The following is a 23,603-nucleotide window of genomic DNA, read 5'->3' on the forward strand; positions in this document are numbered from 1 at the left end:
CACCTTGCCCACTTCCTGAGAAACCTGTATGAAGGTCAAGAAGCAACAGTTAGAATCAGACATGAAACAATGGGACTGGTTCCAAATTGAGAAAGGAGTCTGTCAAGACTGTATATTGTCACCTTGTGTATTTAACGTACATGCAGAGTATGTCATGTGAAATTACAGTCTGGATGAAGCACAAGTGGAATCAAGATTGCCAGGAGAAATATTAATAACTTCAGACATGCAGATGACACCACCCTTATGGCAGAAAGTGAAGAGGTACTAAATAAAGAGCCTCTTGATGAAGGTGAAAGAGGAGAGTGAAAAAGCTGACTTAAAACTAAACATCCAAAAAATGAAGATCATGACATCCAGTCCCATCACTTCACAGCAGATAGATGGGGAAACAATAGAAACAGTGACAGGCTTTATTCTCTTGGTCTCTAAAATCACTGCAGATGGTGACTGCAGTCATGAAATTAAAAGATGCCTGCTCCTTGGAAGAAAAGCTTTGACCAACCTAGATAGCATATTAAAAAGCAGAGACATTACTTTGCTGAAAAGATCAGTCTAGTTAAAGCTATGGATTTTCCAGTAGTCATGTATGGATGTGAGGTTGGACTATAAGAAAGCTAAGCACAGAAGAATTGATGCTTTTGAACTGTGGTGTTGGGGAAGACTCTTGAGAGTCCCTTGGACTGGAAGGAGATTCAACCAGTCTATCCTAAAGTGAATTAATCATGAATATCACAGGAAGGACTGATGCTTGAAGCTGAGACTCCAGTACTTTAGCCACCTGATGTGAAGAACTGACTCATTTAAAGACCCTGATGCTGGGAAAGATTTAAAGGCAGGAGGAGGAGAAAACAGAGAATGAGAAGGTTGAATGGCATCACCAACTGGATGGACATGAGTTTTAGCAAGATCTAGGAGTTGGTGATGGACAGGGAAGCCTGGCGTGCTACAGTCCATGGGGTCACAAAAAGTCAGACATGACTGAGCGACTGAACTGAACTGAACTGAGCCTCTTAAATTATGTAATGTCTCTGTGCGTTAATGTCTTTCTTTTTTACAAAATGGAGTAATATCAACTTTATAACATTATCATAAGTTAATATACATAACAAACTTAGAACAATACCTGGCACATGATAAGACTTGTTTACTAAAATGAAAATTTGGCCATTTAAAAATAAACATTTTGAAATTTGTTTTGGTTTGTTCTGAGGGTTATTTTATTACTGCTTTATAGCACATTGGACTATTATTTGCATATCAACCTTCTTTACTACCCTAATCCTAACCCCAACCACTAAACCCTAAAATTAACCCTAACCCTGAGATTGGATGGTGGATATTTATCTCTTTATTTCTAGCACTTAATATTTTGCCATCTCTGATAAATATTTCTAAAAGTGAAAAGGTCCCCCTCTAAGCACTTGAGTTTTCTGCATCATTCTTATATATACATACAGTTTAGGACTTCTTGTATATATGAAATAATGTTCATGATTCATATAAACTTATTTAAATAGAATTTGGGTTAGAAGATAAGAGGAAACAAAATTTGAGTAGCAGATCTACTTCTTTCCATATTGTTCCTGCTCTGTAGAGTTCTTTTGTGTGTTTTAAATGTTTTGTAGCACTTTATATAAAATACAAGCACCTTCCAAATCTGGTTTATTTACTATTCCCTGTTCTTTTTATGGTTGTCACATCATGATATGATTTATAGTACTATCACTGAAATCAAGAAGAATAGTCAGTTATATTTGCTCACGTATTTACTCTTTCAGTCCTTACTTATTCCATTGTGAACAGTTCATTTAGTGTTACACTGCCCTTCGGCCTATACAGGTTCCTCTGGCATATCTTGTAGTGTAGGTGTGCTGGCTCTTAGTTCTCTTCGTTTTCATCTGAAGAGCTCTTTGTTTTACTTTTGTTCTTGAAAGATACCTTTTACCAGATATAAAATTCTAAGTTGGCATTCTTTTCCTTTCAGCACTTGAAAAATGTTGTTCAGTAGTTTTCTGGACTTTCTTTTTTTTTCTGCACTTTCTGATGAGAAGTCAGTCATAACTTTGTTATTACATTATGTGTAGTATGTCATTTTTCTCTCAGTTCAGTTCAGTCGCTCAGTCAGTCCGACTCTTTGCGACCCCATGAATTGCAGCACGCCAGGCCTCCCTGTCCATCACCAACTCCCGGAGTTCGCTCAAACTCATGTCCATCGACTTGGTAATGCCATCCAGCCATCTCATCTTCTGTCGTCCCCTTTTCCTCCTGCCCCCAATCCCTCCCAGCATCAGAGTCTTTTTCCAATGAGTCAGCTCTTCACATGAGGTGGCCAAAGTACTGGAGTTTCAGCTTTAGCATCATTCCTTCCAAAGAACACCCAGGTCTGATCTCCTTCAGAATGGACTGGTTGGATCTCCTTGCAGTCCAAAGGACTCTCAGGAGTCTTCTCCAACACCACAGTTCGAAAGCATCAATTCTTCAGCACTCAGCTTTCTTCACAGTCCAACTCTCACATCCATACATGACTACTGGAAAAACCATAGCCTTGACTAGATGGACCTTTCTTGGCAAAGTAATGTCTTTACTTTTTAATGTCTTTCTCTTTTTCTCTTTGTTTTTTAACTTGCAATTTGACTGCAATGTGCCTCTGCATTTATCTTCTAGAGTTCTCTCACTTTCTTTAATTTCTAAACTCACGTCTTTCATCAGATTTGGATACTTTCTGTTATTATTTCTTCAAATACTTTTTTTTAAAATTCCTTTTCCTCATGTTCTTGGGTCTCCATTTATATGCATGTTACTATTTTTCTATTGTTCCACAGGTCCCTACAGCTCCATTAATTTTTTCTATTTTCTTTGTTGTTTAGATTATATATATTTTATTGCTCTAACTGTAAGTTCACTGACATCTCCAGTCTGTTCTTGAGTTCCTCCAATGAATTTTTATTTCAATTTTAATTATAGAATTTTTGTTTTTTAAAAATAATTTCTATTTCTCTGCTGAGATTTATTTTCTCTTATTCACTGGTAACATATTTTCCCTTTTGTCCTTTAGTGTGGTTATAGCTGTTTTCAAGGGAAGAGGCAATGGCACCCCACTCCAGTACTCTTGCCTGGAAAATCCCATGGACGGAGGAGCCTGGTAGGCTGCAGTCCATGGGGTTGCTAAGAGTCGTCACAACTGAGCAGCTTCACTTTCACTTTTCACTTTCATGCACTGGAGAAGGAAATGGCAACCCACTCCAGTGTTCTTGCCTGGAAAATCCCAGGGACAGGGGAGCCTGGTAGGATGTTGTCTGTGGGGTTGCACAGAGTCGGACACGACTGAAGTGACTTAGCAGCAGCAGCAGCAGCTGTTTTCAAATCCTTGTGTGCTATTTCCAATATTTTGGATCATCTTGGGGTTTCTTATTGATTGCCTTTTCTCTTAATTATGGATAACACTTTGTTGGTTGTTTATGTCTAATAATTTTTGAAATGTATCTTGGACGTTGTTACTGATATGTTGAGGAAAGTCTGTATTCTGTTACATTTGTCTGTAAAGGTTTTTTTGTTGTTTTTAAACCAAGAAGTTAACTTGACTTACCTCAGGTTTACTTCTGTGATGGTGAGCAGCTGAATTATATATTCAGTTATTTTAAACTTCACTGGGCTGCTTAGAGTCTGCTCCATACACTTGTTATTCAAGGTCAGCCAGACATTTGGACAGAGTTATTTACAAGTCCCTCTCTAACTACTCCTGGATTTGTGTGATTTTTCTGTGCTCTTCCCAGATGCTGTGTTCACTGCAAACACCATCCAGTGGTTTAAGCCAGGAATACTATAGAGTTTTTGCATTCTTGCATTCTTTATTCTTTCTGTGGTACTCTGTGTGCTGGAGCTTTCCCTTTTAGCTAAAACCTGTTGAAACTGTAAAATTCTGTGGTGCTCTTTTCTTCTTACCCCCTATTTTTGCCTATCATTGGACTATCTATACTGTCCTCAAATAATTAGGTTTTTTTTTGTTTTTGTCCAGAGCTTATCATTATATGTGGGAGGGTTGGTTTGATAGCAACTACTTGACCTCTGCTAGAAACAGAATCTAAGATTTGAATTTACATGAATATACTTTGCTCTAATGTTTTACTTCTTTTTACCTTAGGTACCCTCTTAGTGGCATGTCATTGCCAACTTTTAGAGAGTGGATCCAAAATACCCTTGGAGTAAATGTGGAGCATAAAACTACCTCTAAAGTAAGTGAATAAAAACAATTAATAATATTCTTAATTGAGTGTATATATATGTGGTTAATCCCAAATTAATTAAACTTATCTTTGTAATATGTTACAGTTGCTTTAATATATTTGTCCTTTTTGTTAGTTTGATTGGCCTTGTTAGACTTTCTAGGGGTATTTTTTATTTGTTTGTTTTTTAGCGTCACATATGTAGAGCCTAATCTCAGCATTTATCCTGAGATTTATCTCAAACTTTTAAACTCTGTGAGCCTCAGTTATCTTAATAGGAGAAATGAGAGTCATAAGTGTCAGTTGTATGTGTCACGAGTAGTAGTGAAGTTCAAATGAATGAATTCTGTGAGAGGACTTTATTACCAAAATATAAGTTGCTGTTGTTTTTACATTTTGTAATGAACTGACAGTAATCTAGGATTTATATAGGATAATTTAAAATAAAAATGTAATATTATTATCAAAACATTTAAAATATTTAAAGATTAAAAATAGAATTTTGATTAAGATATGAGTGATAGAGAATTTTAGTTTGCTCTTGTATCACTTTTCTGAAAGGGGGGTTAAAAACCTTTAAACTGTATTAAGCTAATGAAATAGCATTTCTTTATATAATAATAATGTTTATTATTTATTACTTACTATGGTATAGTATTCTGTATATCTCTTTGTGTATAACTTCCATAAGTGCAGAGGCTATAATTTATACTATATTATCTAGTATATTCAGAGACTTCCCTGGTGGCTCAGATGGTAAAGCATCTGCCTACAGTGCGGGAGACCTGGGTTCAATCCCTGGGTCGGGAAAATCTCCTGGAGAAGGAAATGGCAACCCACTCCAGTATTCTCACCTGGAAAATCCCATGGATGGAGGAACCTCGTAGGCTACAGTCCATGGGGTCACAAAGAGTCGGACACGACTGAGCGACTTCACTTTGCATCCACTATATTCAACATATTATTAAGCACTGTAGATATTCAGTGAGTGCTTATTTTGTTTATTTATAAGTCCACAGTTACATTTTATTCTTGTACCTAATTAGACTAAACATCTAATTCCTACCTCTCCCAAACCAAATTCTTTTAACCTTGCTTTTAAAAAAATCTCTTCTATTTCCTTAATTTTTTCTGTTTGTTTGTTTGTTTTGTTTTGTTTTTTGAGGCAAGGAATGCGACTTTGTTAAGAGAGCTGGCTGGCTGAGAAGATGGCATACTAGTGTCTCAAAATAACCATCTTCTCTTTCTGTGTTTTGACTATTTGTTTTACTTGTTTTTTTAAACTGATACAATCTATGTATCATATTCATAAATTTTACCAGTTTTACATGCACTTCTGTTTTTCTGTTTTAAGCCATTTCAATTTTCAGGAACTTAAAATTAGTAATCCGTATGTTTTATCAGGGTTCTTTTGGTCATTTCTTTCCACTATAGGTTAATTCCATGAGGTCAGTTTTTGGGTTTAACTCACTGCTGTATCACTAGGGCCCTATAGCACATGTGCAAGAAATATTTATTATATAATTGAATATTAAATATAGAACACTAATAAGATATTTAAGGGCTATGTAAATATTTTTCTTTACATATTCTTATATTTTAGTTTTTCCAAATACTGTACCATAGCTGTATTAACATAACAGATTTGATTTGGATAGCCATTTGTAGAACTCTTCCTATATGCTGCTGCTGCTGCTAAGTCGCTTCAGTCATGTCCGACTCTGCAACCCCATAGATGGCAGCCCACCAGGCTCCCCCGTCCCTGGGATTCTCCAGGCAAGAACACTGGAGTGGGTTGCCATTTCCTTCTCCAATGCATGAAAGTGAAAAGTGAAAGTGAAGTCACCGAGTCGTGTCTGACTCTTAGCGACCCCATGGACTGCCACCTACCAGGCTCCTCCGTCCATGGAATTTTCCAGGCCAGAGTACTGGAGTGGGGTGCCATTGCCTTCTCCATCCTATATGCTAGGCATGATAATAGGTGCTTTTCACAAAAATTACACATTTAACTCTCCTTCCTTATGGCAGTTGTATAAATTTGATGGCGATAATCTCATTTAATAGTTGAAGAAACCAAGGCTCAAAAAAGTTGAGTGAGCCAATGTCACATAGTTTTAAAGTTGAATACTTGTTAGTTGAAATTAAGTATCAAGTTTATGTTGTTAGTTTTAAAGCAGGCCTATAAAAATGGGTTTACGTCTTATTGAGAGGCTTTTTGCTTATCATTCTGAAATGATAAATTTTATCTAAGATGAAATGTAGATAATGCAGAAGTTATCTATATCCCAGTCTCCCTAGTTTAAAATTGAAGATTTGAGACTTTTCTATCTTCTTAATTGTAATCTTTATTTTTATTATATTTATTTGTTTTTGACCACACCATGTGGCATAGGGGATCTTACTTATTAGTTCTCTGATCAAGGATTGAACCTCTGCCCCCTGCAGTGAAAGCTTGGGAGTCTAACCACTGGACTGCCAGGGAAGCCCCCTTAATTGTAGACTTTAGAAATAATGAAAAGATGGGACATTGAAGCAAAAGAGAAAACATAAGGTTCTTATAACTTATGTTACAGAATGTAGTTTTTCAGACCATTTGTAATTGGTTATTGTCACAGAGTTGGTTTCCATATGTATTATTTATTATTTTTCTATGCTTCTGTCCTAGTTCATATGTTAAAAAACATTCATGTTTTATAGTCACTTCTCTGTAAAATTTTTATTTTCTAGAAATAAGTAAAAAAAAAAAATTTTATTTTCTAGGCCTCCTTAAATCCTAGTGATACACCTCCTTCTATTGTAAGTGAAGATTTTCTTCATGACCTTAAAGAAACTAATATTTCATATTCACAAGAAGCAGATGATCGAGTATTTAGAGCTCATGGTAAGCAACTTCATATAAATCCTATTTAGTTTTAAGTTTAAAATTTCCTTTAATTTTAAGATATTTTTACATTTTCTTTTTTAAACCACAAAACAGGTCATTGTCTTCATGAGATATTTTTGCTCAGGGAAGGAATGTTTCAGAGAATTCCTGATATAGTTTTATGGCCAAGTAAGTTCTTGTTTTTCTTTGTATTTTTAATTTAGTATTGTTAAAATTTAAGTAAATTTAGTGTTGGAAATATGTACTTTTAAACATATGAGCTGTAAAAAATATAGATAGCTATATTTTTAGAGTCTCAGTTCAGTTCAGTTCAGTTCAGTCGCTCAATTGTGTCCGACTGACTCTTTGTGACCCCATGAATCGCAGCATGCCAGGCCTCCCTGTCCATCACCAACTCCCAGAGTTCACCCAGACTCATGCGCATGGAGTCAGTGATGCCATCCAGCCATCTCATCCTCTGTCATCCCCTTCTCCTCCTGCCCCCAACCCCTCCCAGCATCAGGGTCTTTTCCAATGAGTCAGCTCTTCATATGAGGTGGCCAAAGTATTGGAGTTTCAGCCTCAGCATCAGTCCTTCGAATGAACACCCAGGACTGATCTCCTTTAGGATGGACTGGTTGGATCTCCTTGCAGTCCAAAGGACTCTCAAAGAGTCTTCTCCAACACCACAGTTCAAAAGCATCAGTTCTTCAGCGCTCAGCTTTCTTCACAGTCCAACTCTCACATCCATACATGACCACTGTAAAAACCATAGCCTTGACTAGACGGACCTTTGTTGGCAAAGTAATATCTCTGCTTTTTAATATGCAGTCTAGGTTGGTCATAACTTTCCTTCCAAGGAGTAAGCATCTTTTAATTTCATGGCTGCAATCACCATCTGCAGTGATTTTGGAGCCCCCCAAAATAAAGTCTGCCAGTGTTTGCACTGTTTCCCCATCTATTTCCCATGAAGTGATGGGACCAGATGCCATGATCTTAGTTTTCTGAATGTTGAGCTTTAAGCCAACTTTTTCACTCTCCACTTTCACTTTTATCAAGAGGCTCTTTAGTTCTTCTTCACTTTCTGCCATTAGGGTGGTGTCATCTGCATATCTGAGGTTATTGATATTTCTCCCAGCAATCTTGATTCCAGCTTGTGCTTCTTCCAGCCCAGTGTTTCTCATGATGTACTCTGCATATAAGTTAAATAAGCAGGGTGACAATATACAGCCTTGACATACTCCTTTTCGTATTTGGACCCCGTCTGTTGTTCCATGTCCAGTTCTAACTGTTGCTTCCTGACCTGCATACTGATTTCTCAAGCGGCAGGTCAGGTGGTCTGGTATGCCCATGTCTTTCAGAATTTTCCACAGTTTCTTGTGATCCACACAGTCAAAGGCTTTGGCATAGTCAATAAACCAGAAATAGATGCTTTTCTGAAACTCTCTTGCTTTTTTGATGATCCAGTGGATGTTGGCAATTTGATCTTTGGTTCCTCTGCCTTTTCTAAAACCAGCTTGAACATCTGGAAGTTCACGGTTCACGTATTGCTGAGGCCTGGCTTTGAGAATTTTGAGCATTACTTTATTAGCGTGTGAGATGAGTGCAATTGTGCGGTAGTTTGAGCATTCTTTGGCATTGCCTTTCTTTGGGATTGGAATGAAAACTGACCTTTTCCAGTCCTGTGGCCACTGCTGAGTTTTAGAGTTCACTGAAGGTCATATAATTCTTAATATGATCATCCTGAATGGTTTAATGATTAATTTTGTTTTTGATGATTAAATCTTCATTTAATATGTGCATATCCTTTTAAGAAGTCAGTATAAAAAATTTTTTTTGCTAATTTGAAAGCTTAATAAAATTATTATCAATCAATGATATATTCAGATACATAGAAACTTTTAGTTAAGATAATTGATTACTGCAAACTAATAGTACTTTGTTGATATCAACTTGTGGGCTGTAAACTAATGGTGTTCAAATAATGAAGCAAGTTGTTTAATATAGATATTGTCTTTGATATAAATAATTAAATTTTGAGAAAATAATTTCATTTAGGGATTTGACTTGGGATGGAAGGTGGATGAGCTTTCTGCTGTTATTTTGCTCTTACTGATGACTAGGCCCTATATTTATATGTATAATCCTTATATCCATCTCTTGTAGCAGAAATTTTATTTATTTATTTTTTTTAATTTTTTTTTTGTAGCAGAAATTTTAAAGCAGAATAAGTATATTGCTTCTTACTGGCCATAATTACCTTGTAAGAAGTTCTGCTAATCTTCTCATCCATTTTTCTCTTCAGATTCCATAAAAGGAGTATATGGAATGTTCTATTTTTCAAAAATTACCTCATATATGAACTTTTAGTTCTTAGATGTGATCTTTTTCCTTTTCAGGGAGTATCTGAGGGAAAAGTGCTTTAATTTTGTGATAGGAAGGAGGTTAACATACACAGGAAGCAAATAATCTGTTTGAGTAGTGTGAATGTGAACGTGAAGTCGCTCAGTCGTGTTCGACTCTTTGCGACCCCATGGACTGTAGCCTACCAGGCTCCTCTGTCCATGGGTTTTTCCAGGCAATAGTACTGGAGCGGATTGCCATTTCCTTCTCCAAGGGATCTTCCCAACCCAGGGATCGAACCCGGGTCTCCTGCATCGTAGACAGACGCTTTACCATCTGAGCCACCAGGGAAGTTGAGTAGTGTATTGGTGCCTAAGTCAAAATTTTGTTCTGTTGACTCCTTCAGTATAAGAAGTTCTTGGGAAGTTTCCAAGAAATTTGTTTCCCAACATGTTGTCATTTCACTGAGGTCTTTGTTAAACTCTAATGTAAATTTCCATTGGGTAATAAAGTTCAAATTTTTCTTTGCATGAAAGCAAGTTTTGAGACAGTAAGGCAATTTGAGACAATGTGGTATTCCCCACAGTGGAGGTGGGTTTCTCATCTTGCAGTTTGAATATCTACGTACCATGTATGTGTGTATGCTGTGTAGATATTTAAACTGCAAAATGTATAAAATTATTTAAAAATGAAAAGTTAATGATACAAAATAGTTTTAGGATAGTGATTTAATGTGTTCATGAGTGAATAAATGAAGAAGTTTATTGCACTTTAGACCCTTGTATTGCAATATTACCCAGATTTTTTTCATGTTCGGATTAATGTATTTTTCCTTTTTTCAACAGCATGTCATGATGATGTAGTTAAGATTGTGAATCTAGCGTGCAAATATAACCTTTGTATCATACCAATTGGTGGTAGGTATTGTGCCTTTTAAATTTTAATGTGATGTAAAGTTGTTCTGTTTTAAATATTTGTGTATTCCCACTGAAAATAAGTATTCTTATAGTTATGATATGGTTATCCTGAAAAATTGGCTTATGCTGCTCATTTCTGTTCTCAGTAGATCTACCTAAACTGTTTGAGATATGATTTACCCTAGTTCATGGCTTCTTTCCCATATGGATTCTAATTGAAGCTCTGACTTACTGCCTAAATAGGAAAATGTACCTTCTTTAAGTAATTACTTTCTAACCTTTATCTTAATGGAGAGAATATTATTTTTTCAAAGACTAACTGTACCCAACATAAATCTTTGAGGAGGGATATGCATATGTAAAAGATCAACCAGGATAGTGATGACCAAATGAATAGTATCTTTTAATACTGAAAATTAACATTATTTTACATTTTAAAGCAAATTTAATCTCTTTTGATCATTCATCAACCATATTGTTTTAACAACTTCCACAAGCCAAAGGAGATTGCCTTCACTGACTGAATTGGCATTCAGTTCAGTTCAGTTCAGTCGCTCAGTTGTGTCTGACTCTTTGCGACCCCATGAATCTCAGCACGCCACGCCTCCCTGTCCATCACCAACTCCCAGAGTTCACTCAGACTCACGTCCATCGAGTCGGTGATGCCATCCAGCCATTAATGGAATAGAAATGGGACCCCTACACGTCATAAGTTCCAGACACCTTTTTCAGCTGATACTTCCTGTTGAATTCATGAACAAAAGGCTTTACAGTGCCATTTTTAATGAAATAGTTTTCTGATTTCAAATGACTTTGACAAGAAATAGTGGTCACTGGTCATAGCCATGTTCTTAATATTATCATACCTTGAAAAGTTAAGCTGAACCTTGGAGGTAAGCACCCCCTATAATTCTTCCCTGTGTCAAGGTGACTTCCATGTGTATTCTGTCCAAAACATATGAAAGTACCTATTAAAATATATTCTGCTATATGATTATACAGATCTGGTTAAGAATTGAGAATACTATATTGTTCTATACTGTTATCAAGAAAGCATTTTTCCTTTGACAACAAATGTTAAGGAATATATTCTAATTTATTGAGGTCTTTTTGTATGGAAATATAAGATAGTATTTTAAATGATAAGTGAATCTCATAAATATGATAGAAAGAAGATAATGGTGTGTCTAGTTGTATAGGATGGGTATTTTTTTCTTTTATGCTGTCTCTCCACAGTAATCATTAGCTTAGAACTTCTCTAATTATGTTTTTGGAGTTCCACAAATTGTTAGGGGCTTCACTTGAATGTGCCTAAGGCATGGAGCCATGTCCCCTTGCTTTCAGCTCCATATTTCTTCATTTTGGCACGCACCATAAAATAAAGGTGAGTTTACTTTTAGTGTGTTAGTATTTGCCAATTACATTTTGCAAAGTAGAAATAGGTATTTTTCCTAGTGGGCCTATCTGTATACTTTGTATAAGGGATTTGCCCTAGATATGTAACTAAAAAATAATGTTTAAGCATAGTTATTATCTTCTATTTTGGCAGGAGGAACAAGTGTTTCGTATGGCCTGATGTGTCCTGCAGATGAGACAAGAACAATTATTTCTTTAGACACTTCACAAATGGTATATGATAACATAAGATGTGTTTGAAGATAGTGTTTGGTTTTAAAAGTTTTCTTTATGGCTCAATCTTAGTTGTTTTTAAAAAGGTATATTGTCCATTTTGTTTAAAATTCTTTTCATCATTTTATCTTTGTTTTCAGATCCCTAAAAGCTAAGTTCACTCTTACTTAGTAATATACCTTGATGAATTCTACCAAATTAACTGATAATTTGAGAAGCATGGATTGAAATTGTGATACAATAGATGACCTGCTTTGTATTATTAAAAAAAAGTAATATTAGTTAATGTTAATTTGAGTCATCAAAACTTACTTGTTTCCCAAATTTTTACTAATGCTATTGCACTTTGCTTTTGGAAGAACAGAGGGGCTAATTAATTTTAAGATTAACTTAAAATTAGTAAAGTGAAGTGAATTGACGTCTCTCAGTCGTGTCCCACTCTTTGCAACCCCACAGACTGTAGCCTACCAGGCTCTTCTGTCCATGGGATTTTCCAGGCAAGGATACTGGAGTGGGTTGCCATTTAAAGGAACTATTAATTTTAGGATTATTGTTTGAAATTTTGGTTCATTATGGTCTAAGAGTTGGCCCTTATGCTACTTTAAAGTTTTAGTTTGGGTATGAACTTGATCTTCATATAGTCAACAGTATTCCTGCTTCTATAATCCTTTATTATAATAAAAACTTTAATATTTATGATTTTATTGAAATTTTTAAGCATCAAAGTTGAGAGAATAATATTTCTAGTCTCTAAATAATTATTTACATTTGTCATATTGACTTTATCTTTTTTCCTCTACTATTTTTAAAGCAAATCCTGATGGCATACTACTTTACACCAAATGTTTCTGTGTATTTCTTTTAAAAAAGACATTTTCTTACTATGTTATCACTTCTGACAAAATTAAAAGTAAATCCTTATGTCATTTAGTATCCAGTCCACATTTGTTTTCCAGTTATCTCAAAACTGTCTTTATTTATAGTTCATTGTATGAATAGGCATTCAGACAAGGCCCACGTTAGCTTTTGGTGGTTTCTTTTAGTCTCCTTTAATTTGAAACCGTCTTCCTCCTTTTATGAGTGTCTATGTTTTAAACCAACTCCTGTGCAGTATACTGCCTATGTCACTAACTCTGTGATGTTGTGTAGTCAGGGACAAGTGGAGCTTTCTAGTATGGGTACTACTACTTAATTTCTATCTTGTCACTTGCTGCTTAGAGTTAGGAAGTTGTATTTCCTGAGAAAGTGTCTGTTCATGGAGATGAGACTTCTTTCTTCTTTTGCAACAGAATCGTATCCTCTGGGTTGATGAAAACAATCTGACAGCTCATGTAGAGGCTGGCATAACAGGACAAGAATTGGAAAGACAGGTATGTTATTTAAGATTTTCAAAACTGCTGTGTGTCCCCTCTGTTAAAAAAGTACCTTTCACAGTATATTCACTGAGATTTTTCAGTTTCTGCTGTGAGTCAGGTATCGAACTGGATGCTGTGAACTCCATAGTGAATAAGACACCCATCTCTTACCCTTGGAAAGCTTATATTATGACAGAAAATTAGGTAAAAAGACAATATAACTCAATAGTTCAGTTCAGATCAGTCGCTCAGTCATGTCCGACTCTTTGCTACCCCATGAATTGCAGCATGCCAGGCCTCCCTGTCCATCACCAACTCCCAGAGTTCACCCAGACTCATGTCCATTGAGTCGGTGATGCCATCCAGCCATCTCATCTTCTGTCATCCCCTTCTCCTCCTGTCCCCAATCCCTCCCAGCATCAGAGTCTTTTCCGATGAGTCAACTCTTCGCATGAGGTAACCAAAGTACTAGAGTTTCAGCTTTAGCATCATTCCTTCCAAACAACACCCAGGTCTGATCTTCTTTAGGATGGACTGGTTGGATCTCCTTGCAGTCCAAGGGACTCTCAAGAGTCTTCTCCAACACCACAGTTCAAAAGCATCAGTTCTTCGGCGCTCAGCTTTCTTTACAGTCCAGCTCTCACATCCATACATGACCACTGGAAAAACCATAGCCTTGACTAGATGGACCTTTGTTGGCAAAGCAATGTCTCTGGTTTTCAATATGCTATCTAGGTTGGTCATAACTTTCCTTCCAAGGAGTAAGTGTCTTTTAATTTCATGGCTGCAGTCACCGTCCGCTGTGATTTTGGAGCCCAAAAAAATAAAGTCTGCCACTGTTTCCACTGTTTCCCCATCTATTTGCTGTGAAGTGATGGGACCAGATGCCATGATCTTCGTTTTCTGAATGTTGAGCTTTAAGCCAACTTTTTCACTCTCCACTTTCACTTTCATCAAGAGGCTTTTTAGTTCCTCTTCACTTTCTGCCATAAGGGTGGTGTCATCTGCATATCTGAGGTTATTGATATTTCTCCTGGCAGTCTTGATTCCAGCTTGTGCTTCTTCCAGCCCAGTGTTTCTCATGATGTACTCTGCATAGAAGTTAAATAAGCAGGGTGGCAATATACAGCCTTGACATACTGTTTTTCCTATTTGGAACCAGTCTGTTGTTCCATGTCCAGTTTTAACTGTTAAGGCTCATCAAATGATGTTCAAAAGGGAGTTGAAGACAGTATCATAGAGAGCTTGGCATTTAAAATGAAACTTCAGGATAAATCAGAGTGAAAAGGAAATATGGGGGTGGAGAGAACAATCCAGTCAGAGGAAGCAGCATGTGTGGAAGGTTTATAGGCAGCTGTTGCTTGAGGGGATCTGCAGGTAGCTGAGTACGGCTGAGATGTAGGCTGTGTATATTGGAGAATACATATTCTTGGTGTTTGTATTCTGGATGAGTATACATATAGTTGGGCTTCCCTAGTGGTTCTGCTGGTAAAGAATCTGCCTACAATGCAGGAGACCTGGGTTTGATCCCTGGGTTGGGAAGATCCCCTGGAGAAGGGAAAGGCTACCCACTCTAGTATTCTGGCCTGGAGAATTCCATGGACTATACAGTCCATGGGGTCGCAAAGAGTCGGACACGACTGAGTGACTTTCACTTTCTTTCGTACATTTAGTAGTGGTAGAGGATGAAGCAGGTCAATACAAAGAGGTTAGATCATAAAGTTTGAACTTTACCTTTGTACTTAGATAGTTCTTGTATGCTACTGTGTGGAGGATGGATGGACACATAAAGGCAGATAAAGTGGCTGCTGCAATAATTTGGGCAAGGGCTGATAGTGACTTGAAATAAAGTAGTAAAAATGGAGCAAAATAGAGTACGTTGGACATAGAATTTTCAGAAATTAATAAATTTGATCAATTGGTTGGTTTTGCTAGTCATTGAAATTTTCAGTGAATAATTTTACTGAAAACCGCTTACTTATGTCATGAATGAGTGAAACTCTTAGAGCCCTTAAATACTTTGGGGATCCTAATGAATTTTAGGAAACTTGAGGTTTTCTTCATGGAGTCTAAGCAGGTCATTATTAAAATGTATTGGTTCCTTCAGCCCTTTAAAATCTGGTCAAGATAATTGTAACTCAGCTTTTGCAAACAAAATTAAAAAGTCCAATTTGCTAATGATGAACTGAATGTTTTGTTCAGTTTGGAATACAGAGACCCCCTCCTTCCTGTCTTTTAAAGAACATGGAGATGTGACATGCTTGTTGAACTTCTCTTTATTATCTTTTTCCTTATTTCATAGTAAAGAGTTGAAGGCAGTTGGTGTGTGTGTGTGTGTGTGTGTGTGCATGTGCTCAGTCATGTTTGACTCTTTGCGACACTATCGACTGTAGCCTGCCAGGCTCCTCTGACCATGGGATTATCCCAGTAAGAATACTGGAGTGGGTTGTCCAGTGATCAATTATGGATGAAAGGCTTTGAAAAAAATTATTAAACTTTTCTTTTTCTTTTTTTTAATTTAATGCACTAAGGTACAGAGAACTAGATAAAATTGAATGTATTCATTGAGGCATTAAAGATCTTCAGTAAGTCAAGGTTTTATAAATTCAAGGTAATTAGATTTGTTAATTATTATACTTTATAATTAACTTCATGGGTTGAATAATAGCATTTAATGAAAAAACCTGTAAAAAGACCTGTTTCGTTTTCTGTTGCTCTGAGAGGCATTATCAACACAGCAGTTTTTTTTTTTTTTTTTTATAACAAAGTCTGGCCTTTCATGTCTATAATTTTATATCCTTTATTTCAGCATTTGATGTAGTATTTTAACCTTTCCAAGATTTTTGTAAAGGTTAGAATTAAAATTCAAGGAACATATTTCCTTGAAATTTAAATGACATTTTACTAGACTAGGAACTTTTAATATTTTACTTACTAGTTCATTTCCTTAAATGCCAACATAGAACATTTCTTTTTGCCTCTGGTAGACTTTAAAATAGTTTCTACAGCTGTATTGATCCTAGTTCAGGTTCTTCCTCACTTATGCTTCTGTATCCTTCAGTTTCTTCTTCAGCTGAGGTAACTGACTTAAAATTTGCTGCTTTTTCATTCTAAAAGTTTTTAAATGACACAAATATAGTAGTTGGGTAGCATAGATTTTCATCTTTTTAACTTGTAAATTACATTGATTTTAATATGTGTGAAATTTAAGGGAGGTCACTAAATGTCGGTTATGGGTTTGGGAATTTGTTTCTACATTTATTAATTCTTTGGCTACTTAATTTTACTAGTTAGTAGTCTGGGGATATATGATTTAGGATTTTCCCCACCTCTGATGCATTTGTCTATGCCTCAGTTTCTTTATCTATAAAATGGAAATAATGATTCCTGTTTCATAAAGTTTTTGTTGAGATGAAATAAATTAATAAAGTGCTTAGAACTTTTATTTATTTCACTAATTTTTACTGAGTACTGTTTGCTTCATTCAGTTCATTCAAGGATAGCTGATTTTAAATATTCCTTCTATATGCCAAACTCCAATATTTGTATCATCTCAGACTTCTTTCTTGAATTCTAGACTTGCATATCCACTTGCTTAGTTGATATCTCCACTTGTATATGTAATAGACATTTTAAACTCAATATTTTAAAAATTGAATTTCAGTTTTCCCTCCACAATTTGTTTATTCTGTAGCCTTCTCAATCCCAGTTGGTGATAGTTCAATTCTTTGGGCAGCTTGAGCTAAAATCTTGAGTCATTTTCTTTTATTTTGTTTTATAATAGTTTCATTGAGATATAATTGTCACACAGTAAATTGCAGTCATTTAAAATGTGCAACTTGATAAGGTTTGGTATATGACTACAAGCATGAAACCATTCCTGCAATCAAGATGTAGAACACATTCACCAGCCAACCCCAAAAGTTTCCTTTTGACCTCTTTATATTTCTCTCCATCTCATCTTTACTATATCCCTGTCAGTCTCTGATATGCTTTTTGTTACTGTAGGTTTGTTTAAATATCCTATAATTTTATTAAAATCAAAGCACATATCCTGTTTTTTTACAGGGGTGGGGTGTAAAAACCTCAATAAAACTGTTTAAATTTTTTAAAGTAAATAAAGGCATACAGATTGGAAAGGAAGAAGTAAAATTGTCTTTATTCACAAAGGACATGATCATCTATGTAGTAAATCTAATGGGAGCTAAAACTTTTAGAACTAGTTAGTAAATTTAGTAAGATTGCTAGATATAAAAGCTATACACACAAATCAGTTTTATTTCTGTATACTAATAAAAAATCAGAAATTGAAAACTTTTAAAATACCACTTATATTATAAAATACATATATAATACTTAAGGGAAAATCTATTAAAATATGAAATACTGGGACTTCTCTGGTGGTCCAATGGTTAAAACTCCATGCTCCCAACACAGGGAGCTGGGATTCGATCCCTGGTCACACAAGTAGATTCCAAATGCTGCAGTGAAGATTGAAGACCAGGCATGATGCAGCTAAGACCCAGAGCAGTCAAATAAATATATTAAACATTTTTTAAAAGATATGAAACACTAAAAACCACAAGACCCAGCTGAGAGAAATAAACAGACCTAAAATAAACCTAAAGCTATACCATATTCATGGGTCAGAAGATTCAGTATTATTATTGGTTCTCCCCAAATTGATGTATAGAATTGATGCAATCCCCATCAAAATCCCAAGAGACTTTTTTTTAAAGAAATTGATAAGGTGATTATAAATTCCATATGAAAATACAAAGAACCTAGAACAAAAAATAGAGTTTTTTATATTAGTAGTGGATTTTGGATTTTGTCAGATGCTTTTTTTATGTCTTGAGGTGGAAGATGAGGTGATTTGAGGCCTTTCTTTTTTTTAAATATAATTTTAAAAATTTATTTTATTTATTTATTTTTGACTGTGCTGGGTCTTTGTTGCTTTGCATGAGCTTTCTCTAGTTAATGGCAAGCAGGGCTACTGTTTGTTGGGGTGTGCCAGCTTCTCACTGTGGTGACTTTTCCTGTTGCGGAGCAAAGGCTCCAGGTGTGTGGGCTTCAGTCGTTTCAGCACACAGGCCCAGTAGCTGCAGCTCACCGGCCCTAGAGCATAGCGAACTTAAGTAGTTGCAGCACGTGGGTTTTGTAGTCGTGACTCGGTTCTGAAGCATGGGCTTAGTAGTTGTGGCGGTTGGGCTTAATTGCCTCATGGCACATAGACTCTTCCCAGACTAGAGATGGAACCTGTGTCCCTGCATTGGCAGGCAGCTTCTTACCCACGGTGCCGCCAGAGAAGTCTGAGGCCTTTCTTCTTAATATAGGTTTTCAGTACTATAAATTTCTCCCAACTACTGCTTTAGTGGTATTCCACAGATTTTGATATGTTTTCTCATTTTCATTCATTTCAAAATATTTTCTACTGCCCTTTTGATTTTTTCTTTGACCCATAGGTACTCCCGTGTTGTTGTTTAGTTTCCAGTTATTGGGGGATTTTTTTTCAAACATCTTTCTGTTACTGATTTCTCTGTTAATTCTCTTGTATTCAGAAAACATTCTTTATATGACTTAAAGCATATCAAATTAATTGATACTTGTTTTATGGCCTACAACATGGTCTACCTTGTAAATATTCCATGAACACTTGAAAATAATTTGTCTTCTGCTGCTGTTGGTTGGAGTAGTCTTTAAAGTCAAATTGATTTATAGTGTTGTTTAGGTCTTCTGTATTAAAAATTTTTTCTTTTGACTACTTGTTATATCAGGTATTGACAAGGAAATGATAACGTCCAGTTATTATTGCAGATCTATTTTTTCTTGCAGTTCTATCAGTTTCACTTCATGTATTTTAAAGCTTTGTTATTGGGAGAATAAATGCTTGGGATCCTTATAGCTTTTTGACTAGTGAACAGTTTTGTTGTTATGAAATTACTTGAAATTACTTTGCTTCTTTCTGATGGTATTTTTTGCTCTGAAGTCTACTTTATCTGATGTTAAAACAGCCATTCCAGTTTTCACTGTTGTTGGCATGGTATATATTTTTCCTTTTTCCATTTTTAAACTTTTACTAATTTATATCTTTATATTTAAAGTGCTTTTCTTGTAAGTAGCTAACAGTTGGTTTTTCCTTTTTATCTAACCTGACAGTCTCTATCTTTTAATTGCAGTGGTTAGACCATTTACTGTCATTGTGGTTTATTGATATGCTTCAGTGTAAGTCTGTCATCTTGCCATTTGTTTTTTATCTTACCTACGTGTTTTTTCTCCTTTTCCACTTTTTACTGCCTTTTTTCGGATTGAATTTTGTATAATGATACCATTTTATCTTTTTTGTTATTTTAAGGATTGTTTCAGGTTTTATAGTATATATCTTTAACTTAAAACAGTCCACTTTAAGGTGGTAATATAATACTTAGAGTTTAGCATAAAACACATAGAATATTATGTTTCTTATCTCTATGCTATTGTCACATGTTCTACTTTAATTTTTACTGAAATAGTAAGTCATCACCTATTTAAACAATAAGAAAGCATCTTTTATATTTACCCATCTAGTTACCCTTCGTTGTTTTGTTTTTGTCGCTTAGTCACATCCAACTCTTGCAACCCCATGGACTGTAGCCTGTCAGGTCCTCTTTCCATGGGTTTTCCCAGGCAACTCATTGGAGTTAGTTGCCATTTCCTTTTCCAAGGGATCTTCTCAATCCAGGGATCGAATCCATATCTGCTTCATTGGCAGGCGGGATCTTTACCACTGAGCCACCAGGGAAGTCCCTAGTTACCCTCTGTGATGCCTTTAATTCAATCTGGTGATTCTTTCTTTCTGCTTGAAGAACTTGTTGTAAATATTTATATCTTTAGTGTGGGTCTGCTGTTGATGAATTTTTCTACATTTGTCTGAAAATATCTTTGTTTTCATTTTTTTTAAACACCCTATATTTTTAGAGCAATTTTAGGTTTAAAACAAAAATTGAGAGGGGGGTACAGAGATTTCCTATATGCCTGTGTCCCTGTGCATGCCTAGCCTCCCCCAATATCAACATCACTCACAAGAATGGTAGATTTCTTTTTTTTTGAAATCTCAGAATTTATTCAAGTTGTAATTGGAAGTTTGTACCTTTTGACCACTATTGACACATTTCCCCCACCTGTCATCCCATGATAACTACCAGTCTATGCTCTATTTCTTTGAGTTCCGCTTTTTTAGATTCCCCTTATAAATGATACAGTGACATCCTACATTGGCACATCATAATTACAGAAAGTCCTTAGTTTATTTTAGGGTTCGCTCATGGTGCTGTCCATTTGTGGGTTTGGACAGATGTTTAAATAATTGTTGAGTACCCCATCATTATAATATCACTCAGTATTTTCACTGCCCTACATTCTCTGTACTCTCCCTATTTATTTTCCATCCCCAACCCCTCACCTCTGGCAACCATTGATCTTTTCTTTTTTTTTTAATATGTATTTGCTTAATTCTTGGCTGTGCCGGGGCTTAGCTGTAGCACGTGGGATGTTCAGTACTCATTTGTTACAGCCTTGTGGCTTCTTTAGTTGCGGCATGTGAACTCTTGGATGCAGCACCTGGGATTAGTTCCCTGACCAAGAATCAAACCCAACGCCCCTGCGTTGGGAGCCCAGAGTCTTAGTCCCTGAACCACCAGGGAAGTCATCCACTGATTTTCTTGTTTCCTTAGTTTTGCCTTTTCCAGAATGTCGTACAGTTGGAATCATAGAATATGTGGCCTTTTCACATTGGCTTCTTTCACTTAGTAATATATGTTTCCTCCATGTCTTTTCATGGCTTGATAGCTTTTTTCTTCTCAGCACTAAATAATATTCAGTTATTTGAATGTTCCATAGTTTATCCATTCACCTACTGAAAGATATCTTGATTGCTTCCAAGTTTTGGCACTTAGGAATAAAGCTGCTTTAACATTTGTGTGCAGGTTTTTATGAGGACATAAGTTTTCAACTCCTTTGACTAAATAGATGAAGTATGATTGCTAGAGTATATTTAGTTTTGTAAGAAATTGTCAGTCTTCTAAAGTAGCTGTACCATTTGCAGTCCCACCAGTACTGAGAGTTTCTGCTGTCACATATCCTCTCCATCATCTGGTATTGTCAGCATTCTGATTTGGGGCCATTTCATTTGAAGTTGTAGTGGTATCTTGTTGTTTTAATTGGTATTTCTCTGATGACATATGATGTGGAACATCTTTTCATGTGATTATTTGCTATTTTCAGTGAAATGTCTGTTCAGATCTTCGGTCTATTGTTTAATTGGATTTTTCTTGTTTAGTTTCAGAGTTCTGTGAGTGTGTGTGTGTGGTGTGTGTATTTGTTACCTTCAGAAAAGTTGAAAAGACAGTAGTCTTTTGAGAGTAAATAATATGGAGTAGGAATGGTATCCCACTCCAGTGTTCTTGTGTAAAAAGTTCCAGGTAAGAGGAGACTGGCAGGCTACAGTCTGTGGGGTCCACATAGGGTCAGACATGACTGAGCACAGCACAGTATGAATATAGATTGTTGGGATATGAATAAAGATTGTTGGGGAGTTAGGGAAGTATATTGGTTCTGATAATCTTGATTTTAACGTTCAGGTTTTGTATTTAAGCTACTTATTTACGAGTGGTTATTTACCTCTTAAATTAAATTAACATATTAAATGTTTAGTGAAAAATTCTATATTTAATAATGTCTTTTTAAATCTTGTTTTCTAGCAACAGAATTAGACATGATAAATAATTTGCATTGCTTATCTGCAGAAGCTAAAAATTATATTTAGCCTACTCGACTTTCAAAATTTGGATTATAACTTGCATACGATACTTAAATACACAGTTATAAACACAACTGACATAATTCTACATCTCTGCATGGCTTACTTGAAAAATAGAAACAGTTGCTTAATTGGATGACTATCAAAATGGTCAACACAGATTGATGGGCTTGAGTTGCAGTAGACAGTGGTATGCAGATGGTGGTGTCTGTAGCGTTCGACATGAGATGGCTGAGCCTTTAAATGATTTTAGTGGAATGGCTTTGGTGTTGTTGCAGTAAAGGGCATCCATTCAACCCTCAGGTGCTGTGCAGATGGCAAAGCCAAGCTAATATAGAAAATGAGAAACAAGTGACTATTTAATGTACAGGAATGCATGATCTGCATCACAAATAAATGATGGTATTACATGCAGGAAACCTAGCCAGATGGCTGTACATTAAAACACATGACTCCTTGAGAGATTTAAGTACAGGCCAATTTGCTCAGATTTTCTGCAGGCCTGCTGCAGATTATATTAGGATAAGGGAAATAAGAGATTAAGTGCTTTATTTATTGAAGTATTCAGGTGAAGTCGGCACTTAATTAAGTATATCTGAGGTCTATAAGAATTTAAATTGTCTCTTGTTGGAATAAAAATAAGAAGGGTAGTTGTCTTTTAAATGAAAGATTGTAAGGAGTATGATTGCCTGGTGAGCCTGTGGAAAATACAACTGCCTCTTGTTCATAGTTTTCAGTTTTGCGAAGTTTTCCACTAGGCAAAAGCTAAAAATATTTTTGGACAAGTATGATAAAATGTTTCTTTATCTATTTAGGTTTTAATGAGTCTAGATAGCAAAGACATATGGAAATTCTAATGTGAAAAAGAATTAATGTGTTGAGTGCTGTGCAAATGGGGCCATTTTCACTGGTAAAATATTACATTTTTGTTTTTCAGCTTAAAGAAAGTGGGTTATTGTACAGGTCATGAACCAGATTCCCTGGAATTCAGCACTGTGGGAGGATGGGTATCTACTCGAGCGTCAGGCATGAAGAAGAATATCTATGGCAATATTGAGGACTTGGTAAATTTTTTCTCATTACTATATAATAATTGATTGGTCAATAGAGATTATTATAAAGTTGTTAAGCTGTTAAAAATTGAGTTGAAGAGTCCCCTCAAAAGTATACCCCTTTTGATTATATAACATTGACTATGCATTATAATCCAAACAGTTAAAAGACACAACTGTGGTCATTTAAGAATGCTTCTTTTTGAGTGAATGATATCTAAGCTTTGTAGATGTTTTATCTGACTTATAAATACATATAAATTTTATTTTTCAAGACTTAGAGCCTGAGTCTTCAACTCTACCAAGATTTTAGTCTATTTAGTTAGGTGGTCTGTCATTATTATTCTTTGGCCTTATGAGATATTTATTTTACTGAAAAAAAGTTTCTGTGTAGAATTAAAGAACCCCAGTGGAAAATGTT

General features: G+C 35.7%; 1 protein-coding gene across 1 annotated transcript; it reads left to right on the forward strand.

Moving 5' to 3' along the window:
* Nucleotides 1-4,124: 4,124 nt before the first annotated feature.
* On the forward strand, nucleotides 4,125-23,215 carry LOC113888723 (alkyldihydroxyacetonephosphate synthase, peroxisomal-like). Its single transcript, XM_027535750.1, has 7 exons — nucleotides 4,125-4,235; nucleotides 6,987-7,107; nucleotides 7,204-7,278; nucleotides 10,278-10,349; nucleotides 11,899-11,978; nucleotides 13,268-13,348; nucleotides 23,068-23,215. Exons 1-7 carry the CDS (start codon nucleotides 4,161-4,163, stop codon nucleotides 23,098-23,100), a joined length of 537 nt encoding a protein of 178 aa, XP_027391551.1. The 5' UTR covers nucleotides 4,125-4,160; the 3' UTR covers nucleotides 23,101-23,215.
* Nucleotides 23,216-23,603: the final 388 nt, after the last annotated feature.

This window comes from Bos indicus x Bos taurus, unplaced genomic scaffold, assembly GCF_003369695.1.
Source record: "Bos indicus x Bos taurus breed Angus x Brahman F1 hybrid unplaced genomic scaffold, Bos_hybrid_MaternalHap_v2.0 tig00001321_arrow_arrow_obj, whole genome shotgun sequence".
NCBI lineage: Eukaryota > Metazoa > Chordata > Mammalia > Artiodactyla > Bovidae > Bos > Bos indicus x Bos taurus.